Raw genomic sequence first — 18023 nt, 5'->3', positions numbered from 1 at the left:
GTATAACTGATGTCTATATTTAATTTTAGTGATTCTTTTAAACTTCAAGACTGCTCAACTTTGCATTCACTACAAAGTAAGTGACATGTCCAAATCTTTGTTGGTGGTGGTATAGGTACCATTTTGCTTTGCGTTTTTTTGTTTATAGTTATTATGTATTCTTATTTATTTATTTCCCTTTTTAAAAACTTTTTCCTAAATGTCATACAATAGAAACACCATGTAGAATACCCCTCATCTCACAGTATGCTAGATGCACACCCATTACCCACATGTTAATGCATCAGTAATACAATATATAAACATATAACATGATTATAAACAAAAAAACACATCCCTACAACCATATAACATAAAATCAATAGCAGGTTGATTAATAAATGATGTGTATAGGCCTCTCCCATTTCAAGATGTCTTTAAACACATGAAGAACCCAAATATAACTTAAAAGAATTATTCAATAAACAACAGGAGTTTAAAAACTATAAACTTTTAAAAAATTATCACAGAACTTATTTTAGATCTAAATCAAATATACAAAATATAATTAGCTTTGAACATATTAAAAGTAAAATCTTGGGTACAAAGCAGGCAAGTTAAATCTTGGGTACACAAGACCCTTTTTGTTCATCAAAAGCCAAACGGTGGAAAATTAAGCTCAAATGATGAAAATTTTCCTAAAACTTTCACAAATTTACCAAATTCTAATAAAAAACAAAATCCTAACACACAAAAGATTCTCAGACTTAATACCCATGAAATAGCACCAAGAACAAGTTTTTACAACAACTTTGTAAACAATTCTCGAGTAAAATGCTTGAAAATACAAAATTTTAGATGAAACACAAGCCTGAAAATATAACTAACCTTGGCGCATACGCTTAATTCGTTCAAGCGCTCCAAGCCGGCTTCCACCATCTCCATTTTCACCCTCTTTTTCCTTCGCTTCTTCTTCATCCCTTTTCCTAATCAGCCCTCCAAACACAGCTTCCGGCACGTCTTTCTGTTTAATTTCAATTTTGCCATCATTATCTTCTTCATCTTCATCACTTCCACTTCCGTCGGGCAGCTCAATCTCTTCCCTGTTATGAATCAATCCCGACTCCTTTTCTGACAGCTGTACACCGCCATGCACAAATCTAGCAGTGTTGGTGTCATCGGTGGCAATATTAGTAGCGGCGGCAGGCGCTACTTTTCTTTCTAAAGCAGCCATTTCATCTTCTTCAATTTTCTTTGATCCGGTTTCATCACCATTAGCCTTCTGCATTAAGTACTCTGGTAGCATCGCGTGTGTCTGAAAGAATCAGTTAAAGCAGTTAATATTTATTACCAAGTATAAATAATTGCACATTTGCTCACTATTTGTTTACTAAACTGTAACACAAATGATCCTTAAAGTAGATGGATGTTAGCCTTTCAGCTTTTAGTAATTGACCAAAATACCCTCGTATACAAAATCAATATCTTCCAACATTTATTTCATTTTTTGTCTGTTCTTTAATAGCAAGTTCCGCAGTTTAAAAGATTTTCCATTTTAGTATCAAGGGTATTTTTGTCATTTCATTAAAATCTAACAAAAAAAAGTTAAGCGCGCCTGTGTCAGTTTAGGGCTCAAACCAAACCAAAAAACAAAAAACTAGAAACTTGGTTTTGAGGTTTTTTAAAAACAGTGTTTTGATTTTTCAGTTTAGGTTCGATCCAGTTTCCGGGTTTTCATTTTCACCGCATGGGCTTGAACTGTTTTGGCCGGAAATAATGAATTTAAGTCAAGATCTTTTTATTAAGTTAAATTAACTGATCATTATACATCTGGGCTAAAATATACAAGTTACACTATTTTATTAAAATCTTATATTACTTAAAATTCAAAAAATCAAAAATTAAAAACCATAAATTCAGATCCCTTTGGTATTTTCAGTTTTAGTTACATACAAAACCAAAACCGAACCTAAAGTTCACTCTATATGAAAACATAGAAACAAACTGTTGGTTTTTGTTTTGAGTTTGATTTTTTCCGTTTCTTGCACACCCCTAGATGCTGGTGGTCATTGAGTGGGATTGGGGTTAACTTTTCTGTTGGTAATTGACCAACATGCCCCTTCATATTTTATTAAAACAACAAAGATTTGCTACTTCCCATTTTTGTCCCAACACTAGCTTTTAATCATTTCATTTCTTGTCTTTTTAATAGTGGGTCCCACCAGTATTTTTTTTATTTTTTAAAAAGGTTTGCACAGTATCAAGGGTATTTTTGTCAATTCTTCATATTAAAAAAAAAAAGCTAACGCACATCTGCTACAAGGACCATCTGTCTTACAATTAAGTAAACAGTAGGGAGCAGAGGTGTAAATTTAGAAAGACGGGGAGCAAACGTGTAACTAACTTATAAACGTAACAAAAAATAAAACTAAAAGCAACATTACAACATACCTGGCTATGTCTTGCGGCAACACTTCTCTTAATACGAAGCATATCTCTAAAAGTATCCTCATTACCATGCTTTACTTCAAACTCGTTCCACTTAGTCCAAAACTCACCAACGGGCCGCGGGTCCGCCAACCAAGACGCATAAACGTATATCTTCCGAGCACGGTCAATTTCCCCCAAACTCTTTTCCAGCTCAGCATACTTGATACACATCTTCAGTGCATCCTTTTCTGGAAGCCCATCCGACACAATCGCTTGCTCATAAATCTCCCGAGTTTTTGGAACTCCAAATATCTCAGCTGCTCGCGCTATGTATATTTCGTACATGCTCAGTTTTTCGTTTGGTGGGACCGCTTTCGTTGCTTGATCATAAACGCGCATGGCCCGTTTAGCTAAACCATAATCCTCTTCTAGTTTTGCATATTGTAGATATAATGGCTTTACAACTTCAGCAGGTGCCTATAAATAAGCCAAGCGTTCAGTGAACATTTTTTGAACTTTTTAGTGGAAAATTTGTTTATGTTCGTTTATTTAATGAATAAATGAACATGAACATAAACAATTGTTCGTTTGGTTAAATAAATGAAAATGAGCACACATCGTGTCTGTTCATAAACGTTCATATATGTTTGTTCGTTTACGTTGTTTGTTTATGTTTGCTTGCATATTACATATTTAATCAAATTTATACCAAATACTAATTGGCCCGTCATATATCAGCCATCACCCAATTAAATCAAGCAAACAGACACGAACACGTTCGTTTTTTTGTCATTTACGTTCGTTAATGTTCATACGTTTAAAATATAAACGAACGAATTAAGCAGGCACAAGCATGTTCATTTTCTTAACGAACGAACATGAACAAGAAAATCCGCTCATTAAATGTTTGTGTCAACAACGAACATGAACAAGCCCGATTGTGTTCGTTAGGTTCATTTACAAGCCAAACTGTAATTTGTAAATAATTAATTAATATTGTGAATCATACCATTTCAACAGCATGCTCAAATAGCTCTCGGGATCTTTCAAGCTTGGATTTCCCGTATCGTTTGACAAATTTTGAAAGATATGTGACCCAAATGTCTTTCACGTGTGGATATTTGAATATTTTCACGCCTCGTTCGTAGACCTTAAAAGCATCCTCGAAGTACTTATTATCCTGAAAAACAACATTCACGTATTATTTAGTGAAGGGTAATTAATAAAAAAGGTATAACTTTACACAATAGTAACCAAGTTTCCCATCTGTTCCACAAAAGAAGCTCGGTATTTTTACGTGTCACTAAAGTCAACTCAACTTTGGTTTACAGTTCTAATCTTGTGTTTTAACAGGTTACCTTGATGGCATGTCAGATCATTTTCCTTAATTCCTAATAATTATGCGGATTATAGTCTTTCAACCTTTTTTACCTACGATTTTAACTTCTTCCACATGTTTATTTGTTTATTCAGAATTTCGAATATCCAGCAAGTCAGCAACACTTGATAAACATGGTGAGTTTCTTTTACTTCTTTCTTCTATTAACGACTTCTTTATCCTCTCCTTGTTCTTTTCCATATTAATTTATGTTAATTAAACTTTTTAATTTCTGTTGTTTAATGTTGTTGGGTACTGCTTTTACTATAGGGTTTTTGAATTTTTGTTTTTATTATCTGTTGTTTAAACTTCAACTGTTCTATGAAGTTTTCCCATAAAATAAGTGTGTATGTTAAAGAAACAAAGAGTAGCTTTTACATACCTCTAACAGCATTGCATAGTTTATAATAATTTGTGGTGTGGCAATACGAAGATCCAAGATTCTCTCATAAACCACGCGTGTGGATTCCAAAGTGCCTAAACTTTCCTCCAAATCAACATAAAACGTCCAAAGTCTTAAAGATTTGTGTAACTTTATTTGAACTGGTTCATTGCCATCAGCAGCCACTGAAACAAAAAGAATTAACAAGTGTAAGTTGTAATTCTAAAGTCCACTTATCAATTATTAAGTAAATATAAAAGAATATTATAGTCTGGTTACCTCTGCGTTTAACCTCAACAGACGGTTCAGCTGTCGCACGCCTCATTAACTCCAACGCACCTCTAAAGTTTTTATGTCTAAGTTCCATCTCAGCCCATTCACACCATACACTAGCAAGATTATCAACCGCTTTATAGTTAACTTGCACAGCTTTATCAAATATCACCCGTGCATTAGCAATATCATTATGAGCTTCATACAGTTTAGCAAACGCAACCCATAAAGTATGAGGCTTTCCAACAGCTTTCATGGGGTCAATTGTTCTCACCGCCTCGGTATACGTTAATATCTGCTTAGTTGGATTGCCTTCAAAGATCTTCACTCGCCTATGCCATTGTTCAACATTATGCGGATTCTGGCGTAGAAGAACACTGTTAGCAAGCTCGGGTCTCCTATCCATAAGATGCTCTAATCTTGCTATCCTTAAATCCACATCCTTTTCATCACACAACCAAAATCTTTTAAGCTTGTGTTCTAGTTTCGTCACATTAAGCCGATCATCCTCTTCATCATTACCATTGTTTTCACCTTCCTCTTCGTCTTCATCTTCACTCTCGTCCATACCTTCCATCTTCAACGCAAGCACACTCTCTTCAAACTGCGAATACGCATCAAAAATGACACTAAAATCCCTAACCGTAACAACGGTCGTCATCCCTTCCTCAAACACATCCCTCGCCTTCTCCAACAACTTCCTCCTAATATAATAATCCGCCAACGACGTCCACAACCGCCCCACCTCATCCGTAAACTTCCTAATCCCCCCTCTAATAATCGCATCCACATTCAACCCCGACACCTCCGTCGCATGCTGCGTCAGCAGCTCACAAAGCTCCAACCACAACCGATGCTTCGTCTTCCCTTTAATCGAATAAAACCGATCGTCATTCAACACCCCCGCCAACCGCTCCGCCGCCTCCTGCCACAACCCCGACCGCAACAAAAACTCAATCAAATCCTCAATATGCCCCGGATCGTACTTCAAATACCGCCTATAAACCCTCAACGCCGTCTCAATCGGCACACCCCGCTGGCTCACAAACACCAAATACGGCTCCCAAATCCTATCATGCTGCGTAACCGGCAACGCGCACAGCGCCCGGTCGAACGTCCTGCGCGTCTTGGTAACAAGCTTCTGCTCCGTCAAGCTAGTCAAATACATAATCCAAATCCTGGGCATTTTATGCATAGTGACCAAGGCTCGTTCGAAGGTGTTGTTTAGGGTTTGGTATTGCGAATGAGTGATGGGCAGATTACGTACCAGTTCGAGGCGTTCGCGGAGATAGGCGAGCCAGAGCTTGTAGCTGCCGGGCAAGGCCTTCAAGGCCCGTTCGTAGATGATGGCTCGCTTTTGGAAGGGTGATTGGGAACGGGCGATGAGGTAACGCCACCAGAGCTTGAGGCTGAAGGGGTTACGGAGGAGTTCTTCTTCGTATTGGAGGTCGTCTTGGCTCGGGTACAGCTCCGACGGAATCATCGACATCGGCGTTTGTTTGTGTGTTACAGCTTCAAACCCTAACCAACCCAAACAGGAGGCCAAAATAAGTGAAAAGATAACTCGTATTATTAACTATCAAATGCTGAATGTCGGTTTTTGAGGTTTTGTAATTTGTTTGTGAAAACAAAACTCTTACTAATTATTATTGTTATTGTTATATTACATTTGAGATGAGCTAAATATTTGGGTTACTGCATATATTAAACTATTACTAGTCAGTTGCTCTCGGGATGCAGCGGTATACGTGCAAATGCAACTGGTGTTAGTACATTTGTAACCTCACAACAGTACATGCGTAACCCGACGACGGTATGCATTTAACGTGGCATCGGACGTGTAACCGGTGCCAATAAGCGCACCACATAATGCTTATGCGCTAGCAATCCAATATGTATAAACATTGTCATCCGCGTAAATGATGCTTGAACGCATGTAACCGGCGGCGACAACCAAGAAGCAAAGATGAAATGTACAATAATTTCAAATAAACTACTTTTTAACCCAATCCTTTTTACGGACATGTTCCGACCAGAAAACGTTTTAACCCGAAGCCCGTTTTGACATGACCCCTTTCAAACTAAACCCATCCCGACATGAACTAAATTAACCTTTTTTTATTATTATTAACATGTTCCAACCCTAACTCGTTTCGACACCATTAGCCAAACATGCCCGACCCGTTGCAGTAATAACTAGTAATCACGTAACATGTTAGTTTTTTTTTAAATTAATAAACTATAGCAATGCCATACTCAAATTAAAAAGAATAAAATGTTCGTTTTTATGGTGTAATTTTTTAGAAAAAAATATTAACGTGTAAAAAAGTTATGGCCGTTAAAAAGTCGTGAGGGGGGTAGTTGGTTTAGAATGAGTTGAAATTATGTAACTATTTAATAAATTAACAAAACTTAATTGAAATTGAAGGACCATTATAGTAAATTATTTTTAAATGTGCAAAAACTATATTATCCCTTAATTCTTAAAATTCTATGCATTGCTACTTGTATAATATGGAACAAGAGTGGTACCTCTTAAGATTTAAGAGGTCTCGCACTCCTATATTATATATATACTAGGCGGGTGCCCGCGTGATACAGCGGGAAACACATACCTTGGTAGTCATGTAACAAGTTTATGGATGTTCGTTGTTTGATTTAAAACCGTAAAACCGTTCAAGCTGGTCAATGGCTTGATTTCACGGTTGATTTTTTTCATTAACTTTTGGCCGGTCGTTTTCGGTTTTCGACGAAAACCTATTGCTAACGGTTATGCCCACGGTTTAAGTTTGGCCTTCATACTTTTTGTGAAGCCGTTACAAATTCGTACAACATTAATTTGAGTTGATTTTGTTGCTTTGTTTTCGTAATGTGAGTTGTATGAATGGAGAACTGAATTTGTACTTTCAGAATTTATAAACTAAAACATAACATGGGTTGTACTTTAATGCATATTTATGTGTTTAAACAATTTATTTATTTATAGTTACATATTTGAATTGTACATTAATGCTTTAGTGACTTGTACATTATAAACCGTACCTCGGTATTGGATATATTTTATATGGAAACATCGACAAAAAAAAGTACGATGCATTAGCAAGCTCTGTTTTTCCTTAAACATAATATATTTAGAGATATAGAAAAAAAATAAGAAAATATATAAACCTGGCAAATACATGAGTAAAGATGAGGGGTAAAAGTTGTAACAATTTCTTAAATTTACAAAAGGATTGTAAAGTTTAAGTGCCAATTTTGTAACTATTTCCCAACAAACTGAATTTACGTAAAACATATTTTATAGTGGACAACTTTGCCCCTATGCGACATGCTTTATAGGGTGTACATAAAGTTTTGAATATTGTAAATTACTTAAAACCTAGTGTTTTAATTTGCCCAAGAGTGCTACATTATATATAGTATAGACGGATGGTCGTGCGATGCGGCGGGGAACGAAAATTCTAGTAATTATGTAAAAATTACGGATGTTCAAGGTTCGTTTGAAACCATAAAAACGTTTAAACCAATCATCACTTCAGCTGGTTTCAGAATGTTCAAACCATAGCAAATGGTTTGGTTTATGCTTTATACTGAAGATTGGCCATATAAAACCGGGCCGGTCGGTAAACTTATTATTGAAGCTCAATGTGTGATATCAAATCATTAGTAACGATTCAGTTTGAATTTTCAACGATTCAGTTCAGTTTTCAATGAAAAAATATGAACCGACGGTTTGACTTATTGCTTAACTTAGAAGCTGTTAAAACCGAATTGTGAACACCCACACGTAACATCCTAATTTTAATTTGAATAAACTATAACAATACCATACCCAAGTTAAAGACAATAAAATGCTCATTTTAATGGTGTAATTTTCTTCAAAAAATATTAACAGATGAAAAAGTTACGGCCGCTGGAAAATCGTTGGTGGGAAGTTGGTTAACAATTAAATTTAAAAGAAATACATTGGTAAAGATGAAGGTTCAAAGTTGTAACTATTTCTTAAATTTACAAAAGTTGAGTAAAGTTGAGGGGGTAATGTTGTAACTATTTATAGGCATATTTTTTAATGGACAAGTTTGCCCTTATCTTACATGCTATACAACGTGTGTATTATGCATTATAAGATGTAAATTACTTAAAAAGAGGTGTCTTAATTTGCCCATGACTTATGTATTATATATAGTATAGATATATAGTATTGATTAACTGATTCATGTATAAAATAAAAAAAAAAATACATAAATTCAATTTGGTTCTTTTCTTCTGTTTTAGTTACACGCAAAACAAAAGTTGAATCGAAAATTTAGTTTTGCAAAAACATAAATCTAAACTGTCAACTTTTGTTTCGTTTCATTTTTTGAATTTTGAGTTGATCCTTTTTTTTTCCAGTGTAATGCACATCTCTCATATTTTATATATATATATATATATATATTGTATATCTTATTTGTGAAAAAGTTATTATATATCCTACTTCATACGGCATTGTTTTTGCATTAATGTGATACTAGGTTATTGACCTGTGCACGACACGGGTGGAAATATAGAAATCGTCAAGTAAACATATATACAATTTCAAACGACAAGTTATTTTTTAAAATATTTTTTGAAACAACATGATTTTTAATTGCAATTCATATTCATATGCAAACAAAATACTTAAATACATAAACTTATAAAAAGTGACTTTATATAGTAGAATGTATACGAAGAAAATTTAAAACTTTAAACCATAAACTTCATAAACATTATAAAATAATCTTAATATAAAACAAACAAAATCGATATCTTTTAATAGTAGAATGTCTACGAAGAAATGTTTTTAGAATTACCCACTTAAACACAACCAAATCGATATCTTTTAAATTGACCCGGTATGACCCGAACCAAATCAATGCGATTTTAAAAAGACCTGTTAAAACCAGAATGAAATCGATGCCTTTTTATATTGACTCGTTGACCCGAACTAAACTGATACCCTTTTAAAATGACCCGTTTTGATCCGAGCCAATTAAAGGAAATCGAAACATTTCTAAAATGACCCATTTTCATAAATGAAAATTGAAATAACACACTTGCAGATTAAGAAGAAAATGAAGGGTAACACATACAGCGTTCTTAGCTTTTGAAATCATTTCTACCAAATGTGAATTCATTATTATTGGTTGTGAAGATTCAAAAAAATTTAAAGCTTCAATAACTTCACACACTTGAAAGTTGAAACGCGTGTGAACCTTCCATATTATCTCATGTTTCAATAGATACTAAAACCAAACACCGAACAAACTAAATAAAAATTTAAACGAAACTAAATTTAAAAAAACTAAAACAAAACTAAAACGGAAAACCTAAATAAAACCAAATACCAATAAAACTAACACAAAAACCGAAATGAAACTGAAAAACTAAAACCGATGAATCTGAAACCGAACCAAAAACAAAAATCGTAAAAACCAAAACAAAAAATGAAAAAAGTTAAACCCGTCTAAAACGAAACTAAAACGAAACAATTTATAGAAACTAAAACCGAACAAAAACCAAAACTGAAATGAAGCCAAATTAAGAATAACTACCATGAAACTTTGGAAAGAAAAACCTGAACTCATCAAGAAATACATGCATTTTTAATAATGTAATATATTATAATTATATATTTAATATATTGAATGTGATTAAGTTGAATGTAATTTAATTTAATTTTGAATTATTTTATTAGTAAGAAATTATGAGAATAAATGTTATTTATGAAAATAGTTATTGTTTTAATAATATAGTAGATTAGACTTGCTTCACATAAAAAATAAATATATTATGAAGTCATCCAAAGGCTAGTGGGTGGTTTGGTTTCTCTAGGGACCCAGGTCAGGTTTGAGATGGGTTTACGAGTTTATGCGTTCTCAAACCCATATCATATTATTAAAGCATATCCCAAGCATGTTGGGTATTTGTCGGACCAAACGGGTTTCACATATAAACATTATTTATTAAAAGTACCCGTCGGGTATACCTGGATATCCATCGGGTTTTGACAAAATATAAGATACATAATACTGAATTTGTAGCTTCGTGTACATTATTGCAGGTGCTTATAGGTTTGTGTACATTATCAACCTTTCATAAAAGCAAGTTTCTAAATTTTTTTAATAAATGATAAATTTCAAACCAATAGATCCCAACTTTAAATTTATTATTATTATTATTATTATTATTATTATTATTTGAGGGGGGGGGGGGGGAGAATACCAAAAAACAAACCAAAATCAACCAATAAAATCAATTTCAAACCAATGGATCCCTACTTTAACATGTTCCCTGAGATAACGCAAGGTTCGGTTTCACCTTCCAATAGATGGCTCAAGTACACCACATACCTCCAACAACAATGTCGTTCAAGTCAAACCCTTCAAATCAAAGAGGATAGTCAAGAGGTGGTGCCGGAAACCCAAACCTAACACGAACCCGTGAAGAAGAAGAAGAAGAAGAAGAAGAAGAAGAAGCGTGTCACTAAAGAAACCCAACCCGAAACTGTTGAACCCCGCTTAGAGAAAAGGTTGTCATTTGGAACACAACCGAATAAGTCGCTTTGGCAAGAGCTTGGGTTAGCAAAACAAGAATGCGTCAAAGAGGTATTTTTTTTTTTCATTCTATAATTTTTTTATTGATCTCAATAATTTAAATTTGTTTACATTTTACATTTCATTTATATGTTATTAGGTAACGCATAAGCGGGGCCGAGTTTTTGGAAGACTGCCACAAAGACGTATCATGAAATTTTACAACTCCCGGTTTCATGGTGCCATAACTGGAAAGTGGAGGGAGATGATTTGAAAGGTGCATGTTTTAACAATCTTTACATCAACATCAAGGATAATCCAAATAGTGGTAGTAATGAGGCCGATGTTTACAAGTTGGCAAACGAACGATATGTTGCCAAACATAAGAATTTCTTTCCATACCCAAAAGTTTGGGAAATTGTTTGGTTGTGTTCGAAGTGGCATCCGGTGCCGAATGAGGTTGAGTTGGAGCGGACAAAAATGTATGAAAGTGGAGACTTTAGCACGGGTGGTTCGGATGCCCGTTGTAACCAAGATCTTAATATGGAGTTTAGCAATGATGATCCAGGTGAACCGGAATGTCCGATTGGGAAAGACAAGGCAACGTGAAAGGTAACGAGATCATCTTCAACCGACGACCTGAAAATGGATTTATAAAGGATGAGTTTGCAAGTTTTAAAGAGTTGCAAACTGAGAAGATGAAAATGAGGCAAAAAATAAGTGAAGAGATGGGCGAGATCGAGCGGGAAAAAACGTTTAATGTAAGCCGATCAATCTCTTAACGCGAGATCTTAGCCATCTTCACAGACAAAAGCTCGACTTGACGGATACATTAAAACAAGACATAATTACAATGTTTATCATTTAAATATAATCAATTTAAAATACCAAAAATAAACTAAATACTAAAATAAACAAGGTGGGGTCATTTCCCCATCCCCACCTCGTCTTCTTCCTAAAAATTGAACAACATATTTTCATGGCATCCATCCACCCACCTCCGACCAACCACCACCATCATCCTCACGCCGATTACCCCTTTAACCTCTGCCACCAACCACTGAACCACCGCCGATATGACTCTTCATTGGCATCGATACATACAAGCCCCCCTTTTGATTTCTTCTCCAAGCCTCAACTGTCTGCCTTAACCAAACTTAGTCAGCAATGATTTCATATGTCTGCTGCAATGGCGAGTTGATGGCAGTTTCCGGCAACAATGACGGTCCATCTCTCTATTTCTGTTCATATATTTCTCAAGTTTATAAAAGTTTTGTTAATAATAGGTGGTTGAAGTTACCTTTATACCCTCACACGACCTGCACATGTCATGACTTAACTGAAAATTTTAATGGTCGTTAGTGTAAAGGACAAAAATCAATAAACATGTTATAGAAAGGACATCGGCATCCGTAAATCAACAATGTTAAAAGAACAAAATTTGTCTTTCTGTCTTGAAACAAAATATCGGCCGAAAATATAACTTAACTTTCTAGTTTTTTAGTTATTTATGTTTTTTTTATTAGTTTGTTCTTCTATTTTTTAGTTTATGATTTGTATTTTTTTTTAATTTATGTAATCGTTTCCACTATTTTAATTTATGCATTTTAATATTTTATAAATATTATAGAAGATATATTTTAAATATTAAAATTGCATTAAAATAAAAAAATAGAAAATGAAGAATGATGAAGAATGAGGTGTGTATACCTATGCTAAAGGGTGATGTTGAATACTAAGGGAGAAAGCTAATTGACGTGGCGACCGAGAGAAATTGAGGCCATTTACAAGCAGGATAACAATAATGTTTGATTTGATTCTTGCACTTGCTTTCATCAAGTCAAAACATATTAAATCGTTGCTACACAACTTAGCTTTTGATCTCGTTATCGTTAAATAAGTATTTAGATACATTAAACTTTTAAAACAAAACAATTATCAACATCGAACTGTTGTTGTAGATGAATTCAACTACTAGATATATTTAAAATAAATAAAATATATATGTGTGTCAGCAATCTCATGTAAATGAGTCAATCTTATCGGGTAATCGGGCATATTAGAATTCACATACCCGTCCTAAACTCCAAAAAATTTCAAAACTAATCCCAAACCCTATTGCCCTATTGGGACGGGTTTCTGGTTTCCCAGTGAGTTTGAGTTTCACAAACATCCCTAGGTTTCTCACTTTTATGTTAGTTTAAATTAGTCGGTTTTAAAATTCCAAACCAAAGCGAATGATTCGGTTTATGATATATAACAAAAACAAAAACAAAAAATAGAAAATAAAAATAAAAAGAAACTATATACAATTTTATAACGCTAAATGTCATTTTTTTCCGTAATGATAAACTTTTCAAATTAAGAAAATCACAATCAGTCTCAAAACGATTTTCTTAGGGTTATGATGTATTTGATTTTATTTAGAAAAGGTAGGTTTCCATGATATTAGTTTACTAGGTTAGCAACCTTTGTATTACACATCCTAAAAAATAATATAATGTTAATTAAAAAATGTTTATACATTCAATACAAGTTATACATGAAATCAAACATGAAGTATATGCCATAGCATATGAAACAATTATAATTATTTTTTAAAAAATCCAAAATGCCAAACAATTTAGTAAGGTATAACCATTTTTCATAAATATGAATTTATATATTACACTAAATATAATAGTGACAAAAGATTAGAACATAAATTGTTCATAGAGGAAATAATTCAATGGAAAAAGTTTCCATATAATTTGAAAATACCAATTGTTTCAACAAACTTGTTTTGAACCAAATATGAACCCAAACCACTCATTCAAAGTAACATATAACTAAAAATAGATGAATAATGAATTGGCCTTTTAAGCAAGAAAGCTAGGGATGTGTTGTCGCGTTGATTTCGTGGTGTCCTTTGGCTAGGAAGGTATGGGGTGCGTTGATTTCGTGGTGTAAGATTTCGTCCTTTTTTTTTGGCCTTCTTAGTTAGAGACCTTGTAGAATTGTGTGTTAGTTTGAGGAGGTGTTCCAAGGTATCGTTATAGTCACTTGCTGGAGTATATGGAAGGCAATGAACGACAAGCTTTTGAAGGCAAGCAAGTAAAGATTGAAGAAATCACGAGTGAAATTAAGTCCCTTAGCATCCTTTGGTTCAAAAATAGGACGAAAAGTAAGTCATTAAGCTGGTACAATTGGTGTAAATTTTCCTTGATATAATTTAGTTCTTTTGGGTTTTGGCTCTCCTTCAGTCGAGGGTGCTTTTGGCTTTGGCCTTGTTAATATAATGTTCACAGTTTGAACAAAAAAAATGATAATAAAAAACGGAAAAGGAAAAGAAAGGTAGGCTTCTATGATAATTAAAAGTAGTTTATTTTATCATCAAGATAATTATAATTTAAAATTAAAAAAAATTACAACCAATTGAAACGATTAACAAATATAGTATATCAAAATAATAAAATAGATTAGCATTGCCTCTGAAGAGGTAGGTCCCAGCAGAGACCAGTTGGTCCCGCAAGACTCACCTTGAACAGGGTTGTCTGCGCAAAGGCCATCTGCTCCCGCAGGACCCACCATGCTCATAGAATCTTACGCGCAGTACGCAAGCTGTACACGCAGGGAAAGCCTCCCAGTGGTGAAGTACCCCGCCTGTTCCCGCAGTTGCGGATACAAGCCATCAGGGAAGGCTACCCGCAGACAGCAAGGCTACACGTACAAGATTAGCTACCTCAGCAGTCACGTGAAGGCATGAGCAAGGCGGGAACAATCCCGCCCAAATGAGCCAGTCTGATTCTGAAAGATCTTTTGTACCATACCTACCAAGGTATGGATAGGACAGACGATCTGACCAGAACAGCCCATGAGCCAATCACAGGGTGACAGCTCACCGACAACAGTGCGAGGAGGAGCACCCTCTAGTACTGTTTGTCACTATTAGCCGCTGCCTACTCACCGACTCTCACTGTGGAGCAGGCGCAGCCTACAGTTGGTGGAATAGTATTACTGTTGGCAGTAACCTATTCACCAACCAGCATGGCCTGCGTACAATCCACAGTCAGTAGGACGTGCATGGTCTACAGTTGGTGGAATAGTGCAGCCGACTTTATTACTGTTGGCTGTAACCTACCCACCAACCAGTATGGCCTGTGCGTAATCCACTGTTGGTTGAACAGGAATACTATTCAGCCGGCTGTACCTTCTAGAAAACCTACCTTCGGCTATAAATACTCCAATATCTTGGAATGGTAAGATCATCTACTATCTCGTATAACTTACTTGATAACTGCTCTAATAGTATTCACATACTTTTATATTCAAAGAGCAATATAGACTGATTCTCACGCCGGAGGGTGGTCACAAGGAGGAACCCCCCCCTTCTCAGTGACGAGCTTACGGTGTCTGTTTTGCAGGTTCCCGGAAGTACAACCTACTCTGCTGGACCTAACCTTCGTGGGAAACATTACCTGGCCCCCAGATTACCTGTAATCTGCCCGGGGTTGATTAGTGTTTCTTCATTGGCGCCATCCGTGCATAAAGCTAGAACTACATCCTTCTCCAGTTTTTCAAAACTTCCAAGATGACTAGAGAAATTCCGGTAACCACAACCCCAGCCACTGGGGTAAACACCGGCAACACAATATTTACAAACACTACCCCAGCCACCCAAGCTGGGGCAAGTGAAATACATTTTACGAACACTACCCCAGTCACTCATGTAGGGGCAAGTGGAGTAAATATTCCACTGGGATTCACTGATGCCCAGCTGGAAAAACGACCTCGAGCCCCTCGCCAAACACTTGATCAAGTGAAGGCATGGGCCGAGGCACGTCAAAGAGAATTTCAGGCTGAGTTGGACGAACGCTTGCGTTCAGTCCAACAAGCTGAGGAATTCGGTAGTACTCGTCAGCACCTCAACATGAGTAGTGAGTACGAGTACTCAGACGGCGAGGGGGAAGACTCCGACACCGATGCGAACCCTCGCCATAGGGCGAAAGGGAAGCGTAAGGAAACGGATCCCCAGCCGAAAAGGAATTTTGGGGAAGCATTCCAACCAGTCACAGAAAAAAGCGAGCGTGACTTCTCCAAGGCCTTTAGACCTACTGCTACAAACGCAGGAAGGTCAAAATTTGCAAGGGACATTGCAGAAGCAATCGCCCCGAGGAGTGCCAAACAAATGTCCAACATTGGCACATACGATGGTCTATCCGACCCAGATGACCATCTGAACAGGTTCATTGCGGGGGCAACCGTCAGTAACTGGACGGAACCCACGTGGTGCTACATGTTCCAGATGACTCTGGTAGGAGCAGCCAGAGCATGGTTCGACCGTTTACCGGTCCACCACATTTATGACTGGGCAGACTTCCAGAACAAGTTCAGTCAACAGTTTAGTCAACAGAGGAAGCACACTGAGGAGCAGTGGACGATCCTCAACTGTGTCAGAGAAGAGGATGAATCCTTACTGGACTTCATCACCCGCTTCAACTCCAAGAAGGTGAGTCTGGGCAACATCAGTGAAGACCTCGTTCGCGCCGCTTTCATTCAGGGCGCTGAATACCCAGAACTTATCCGCACTCTGACGGGTAAAGACGGCATGCCATCCACGTGGGATGCCATAATGACGGCAGCCAAGCGCTTTGCCGAAACAGAGAAACAGCTGGGAAGAGATCTCCCCCACAATACAAACCTCTACACGCAGAGGACAAGGGAGAACAATGTGAGAACCGCCCGGCTAAACAAAAAGAGGCGGCAAGGTATTTGGCAGTCAAGGATAAACTTTGACACCCCCTCAAGCTCTCACCCTCTGGTTGGCGGAAGGGACAAAACGCACCCTTCGAACCGGAAAAAAACCGTTGGACGCCACTCACCAAGAGCGTCACGGAGATATTTGCCACGGAAAAACTGCCATGGCCAAAAGCCCCAGTGATCCGACAGAAACCCAATGCGGATCAAAGCAAGTCTTGTGACTTCCATGGGACAAAGGGCCATAGCACTGAGGAGTGCACATCCTTGAGGGACATCGTCGAGACATTCGTCAAGGATGGGAGGCTCGCACACCTCGTGGCATCTATCAAGAAGGGAGGAAGGAACGACAACAGGTACAGGGGTAACGGACGGAAGCCCGTCGACATTAGCATCAACATGGTCCATGGTAAGGTCAGAGGAAGAAAGAGACCAATGACCGAACCATGCGCATGGAAAGAAGCAGAAGTGCGCTTCCCGCGAGTGCCGGGAGGCCCAAACAAAGAAGGCCCCATTGTCATTAAAAGCCAGCTGGGGCACTACATCACCTCCCGCACCCTCGTTGACAATGGCGCATCGTCGACAGTGATGTACAGGCAGTTCTTCGACAAGCTCGATGATGAAGACAAGGAACGCCTGGAGACGGTCTATGCTTCAATGGAAGGGTTTGACGGCAGCATGAACACTCCCTTGGGCATCCTATCTTTCCCCGTCACTCTCACCGATGGGAATTATTCACGCACGGAGGATGTGGATTTTGTTGTGATGAAAAAACCACATCATACGTATGACATCCTATTCGGGAGAGACGGGATGGCAAGATTCAACGCTGTGGTATCCTCAGTCCACGGCATGATGGGATGGCCAACAACTGAAGGCGTAGCGATGATCACGGGCATTCCCCAGGTATGCATCGCATCTGTCTCCTCTAAACCCAAACCGAAGATGGCCAAACAAACCATCACTGAGCCTGAACAGTGGGCATTCAACGGGAAATATCCGATCAGGCCGTTACCATTGGCCCGACAATTGTTGATCCAACACGCACCTTACTCAAGCGCTTACTGCAGCGAAACGCAGACATCTTCGCGTGGACACCAGCCGACATGACTGGTGTACCCCGGGGAAAGGCAGAGCATAAGCTCAAATGCGATCCGGCCGTAACGCCGATCGTACAAAAGCGCAGAGTAATGGGGGCCCGAGCAAACCAACGCGTGCAGAACCCAAGTCAAGGAACTCCTTGATGCGGGCATCGTGCGCGTTAGCAAATATCAAACATGGGTTGCAA

At 37.4% G+C, this 18023-nt stretch overlaps 1 protein-coding gene across 1 annotated transcript; it reads right to left on the bottom strand.

Annotated features, from left to right (window-relative positions):
* Window positions 1–836: 836 nt before the first annotated feature.
* LOC143616326 (uncharacterized) lies at window positions 837–5931 on the bottom strand. The gene is made up of 5 exons (XM_077089189.1): window positions 4449–5931; window positions 4170–4354; window positions 3419–3589; window positions 2431–2886; window positions 837–1294 (listed from the first exon to the last, which is right to left on the bottom strand). The coding sequence occupies exons 1-5, from the start codon at window positions 5929–5931 to the stop codon at window positions 863–865; spliced, it is 2727 nt and encodes a 908-aa protein (XP_076945304.1). The 3' UTR covers window positions 837–862.
* Window positions 5932–18023: the final 12092 nt, after the last annotated feature.

Source organism: Bidens hawaiensis, unplaced genomic scaffold (assembly GCF_021521415.1).
Source record: "Bidens hawaiensis isolate Kalapana, Puna unplaced genomic scaffold, B.hawaiensis_p1.1 tig00046810_1, whole genome shotgun sequence".
Taxonomy (NCBI): domain Eukaryota; kingdom Viridiplantae; phylum Streptophyta; class Magnoliopsida; order Asterales; family Asteraceae; genus Bidens; species Bidens hawaiensis.
Note: the sequence above shows the minus strand (reverse complement) of the source record. Positions and strands in the feature narration are given on the sequence as shown.

What these genes read in the sequence shown, in the direction of transcription:
- LOC143616326 (XM_077089189.1), bottom strand. Translation starts at nt 5,931, where the DNA reads ATGTCGATGATTCCGTCGGAGCTGTACCCGAGCCAAGACGACCTCCAA. An exon ending in ACTATGCAATGCTGTTAGAG is followed by an intron (nt 3,590 to 4,169) that starts GTATGTAAAAGC and finishes GTTGTTTTTCAG; the next exon opens with GATAATAAGTACTTCGAGGA. An exon ending in TTGAGCATGCTGTTGAAATG is followed by an intron (nt 2,887 to 3,418) that starts GTATGATTCACA and finishes GCTTATTTATAG; the next exon opens with GCACCTGCTGAAGTTGTAAA.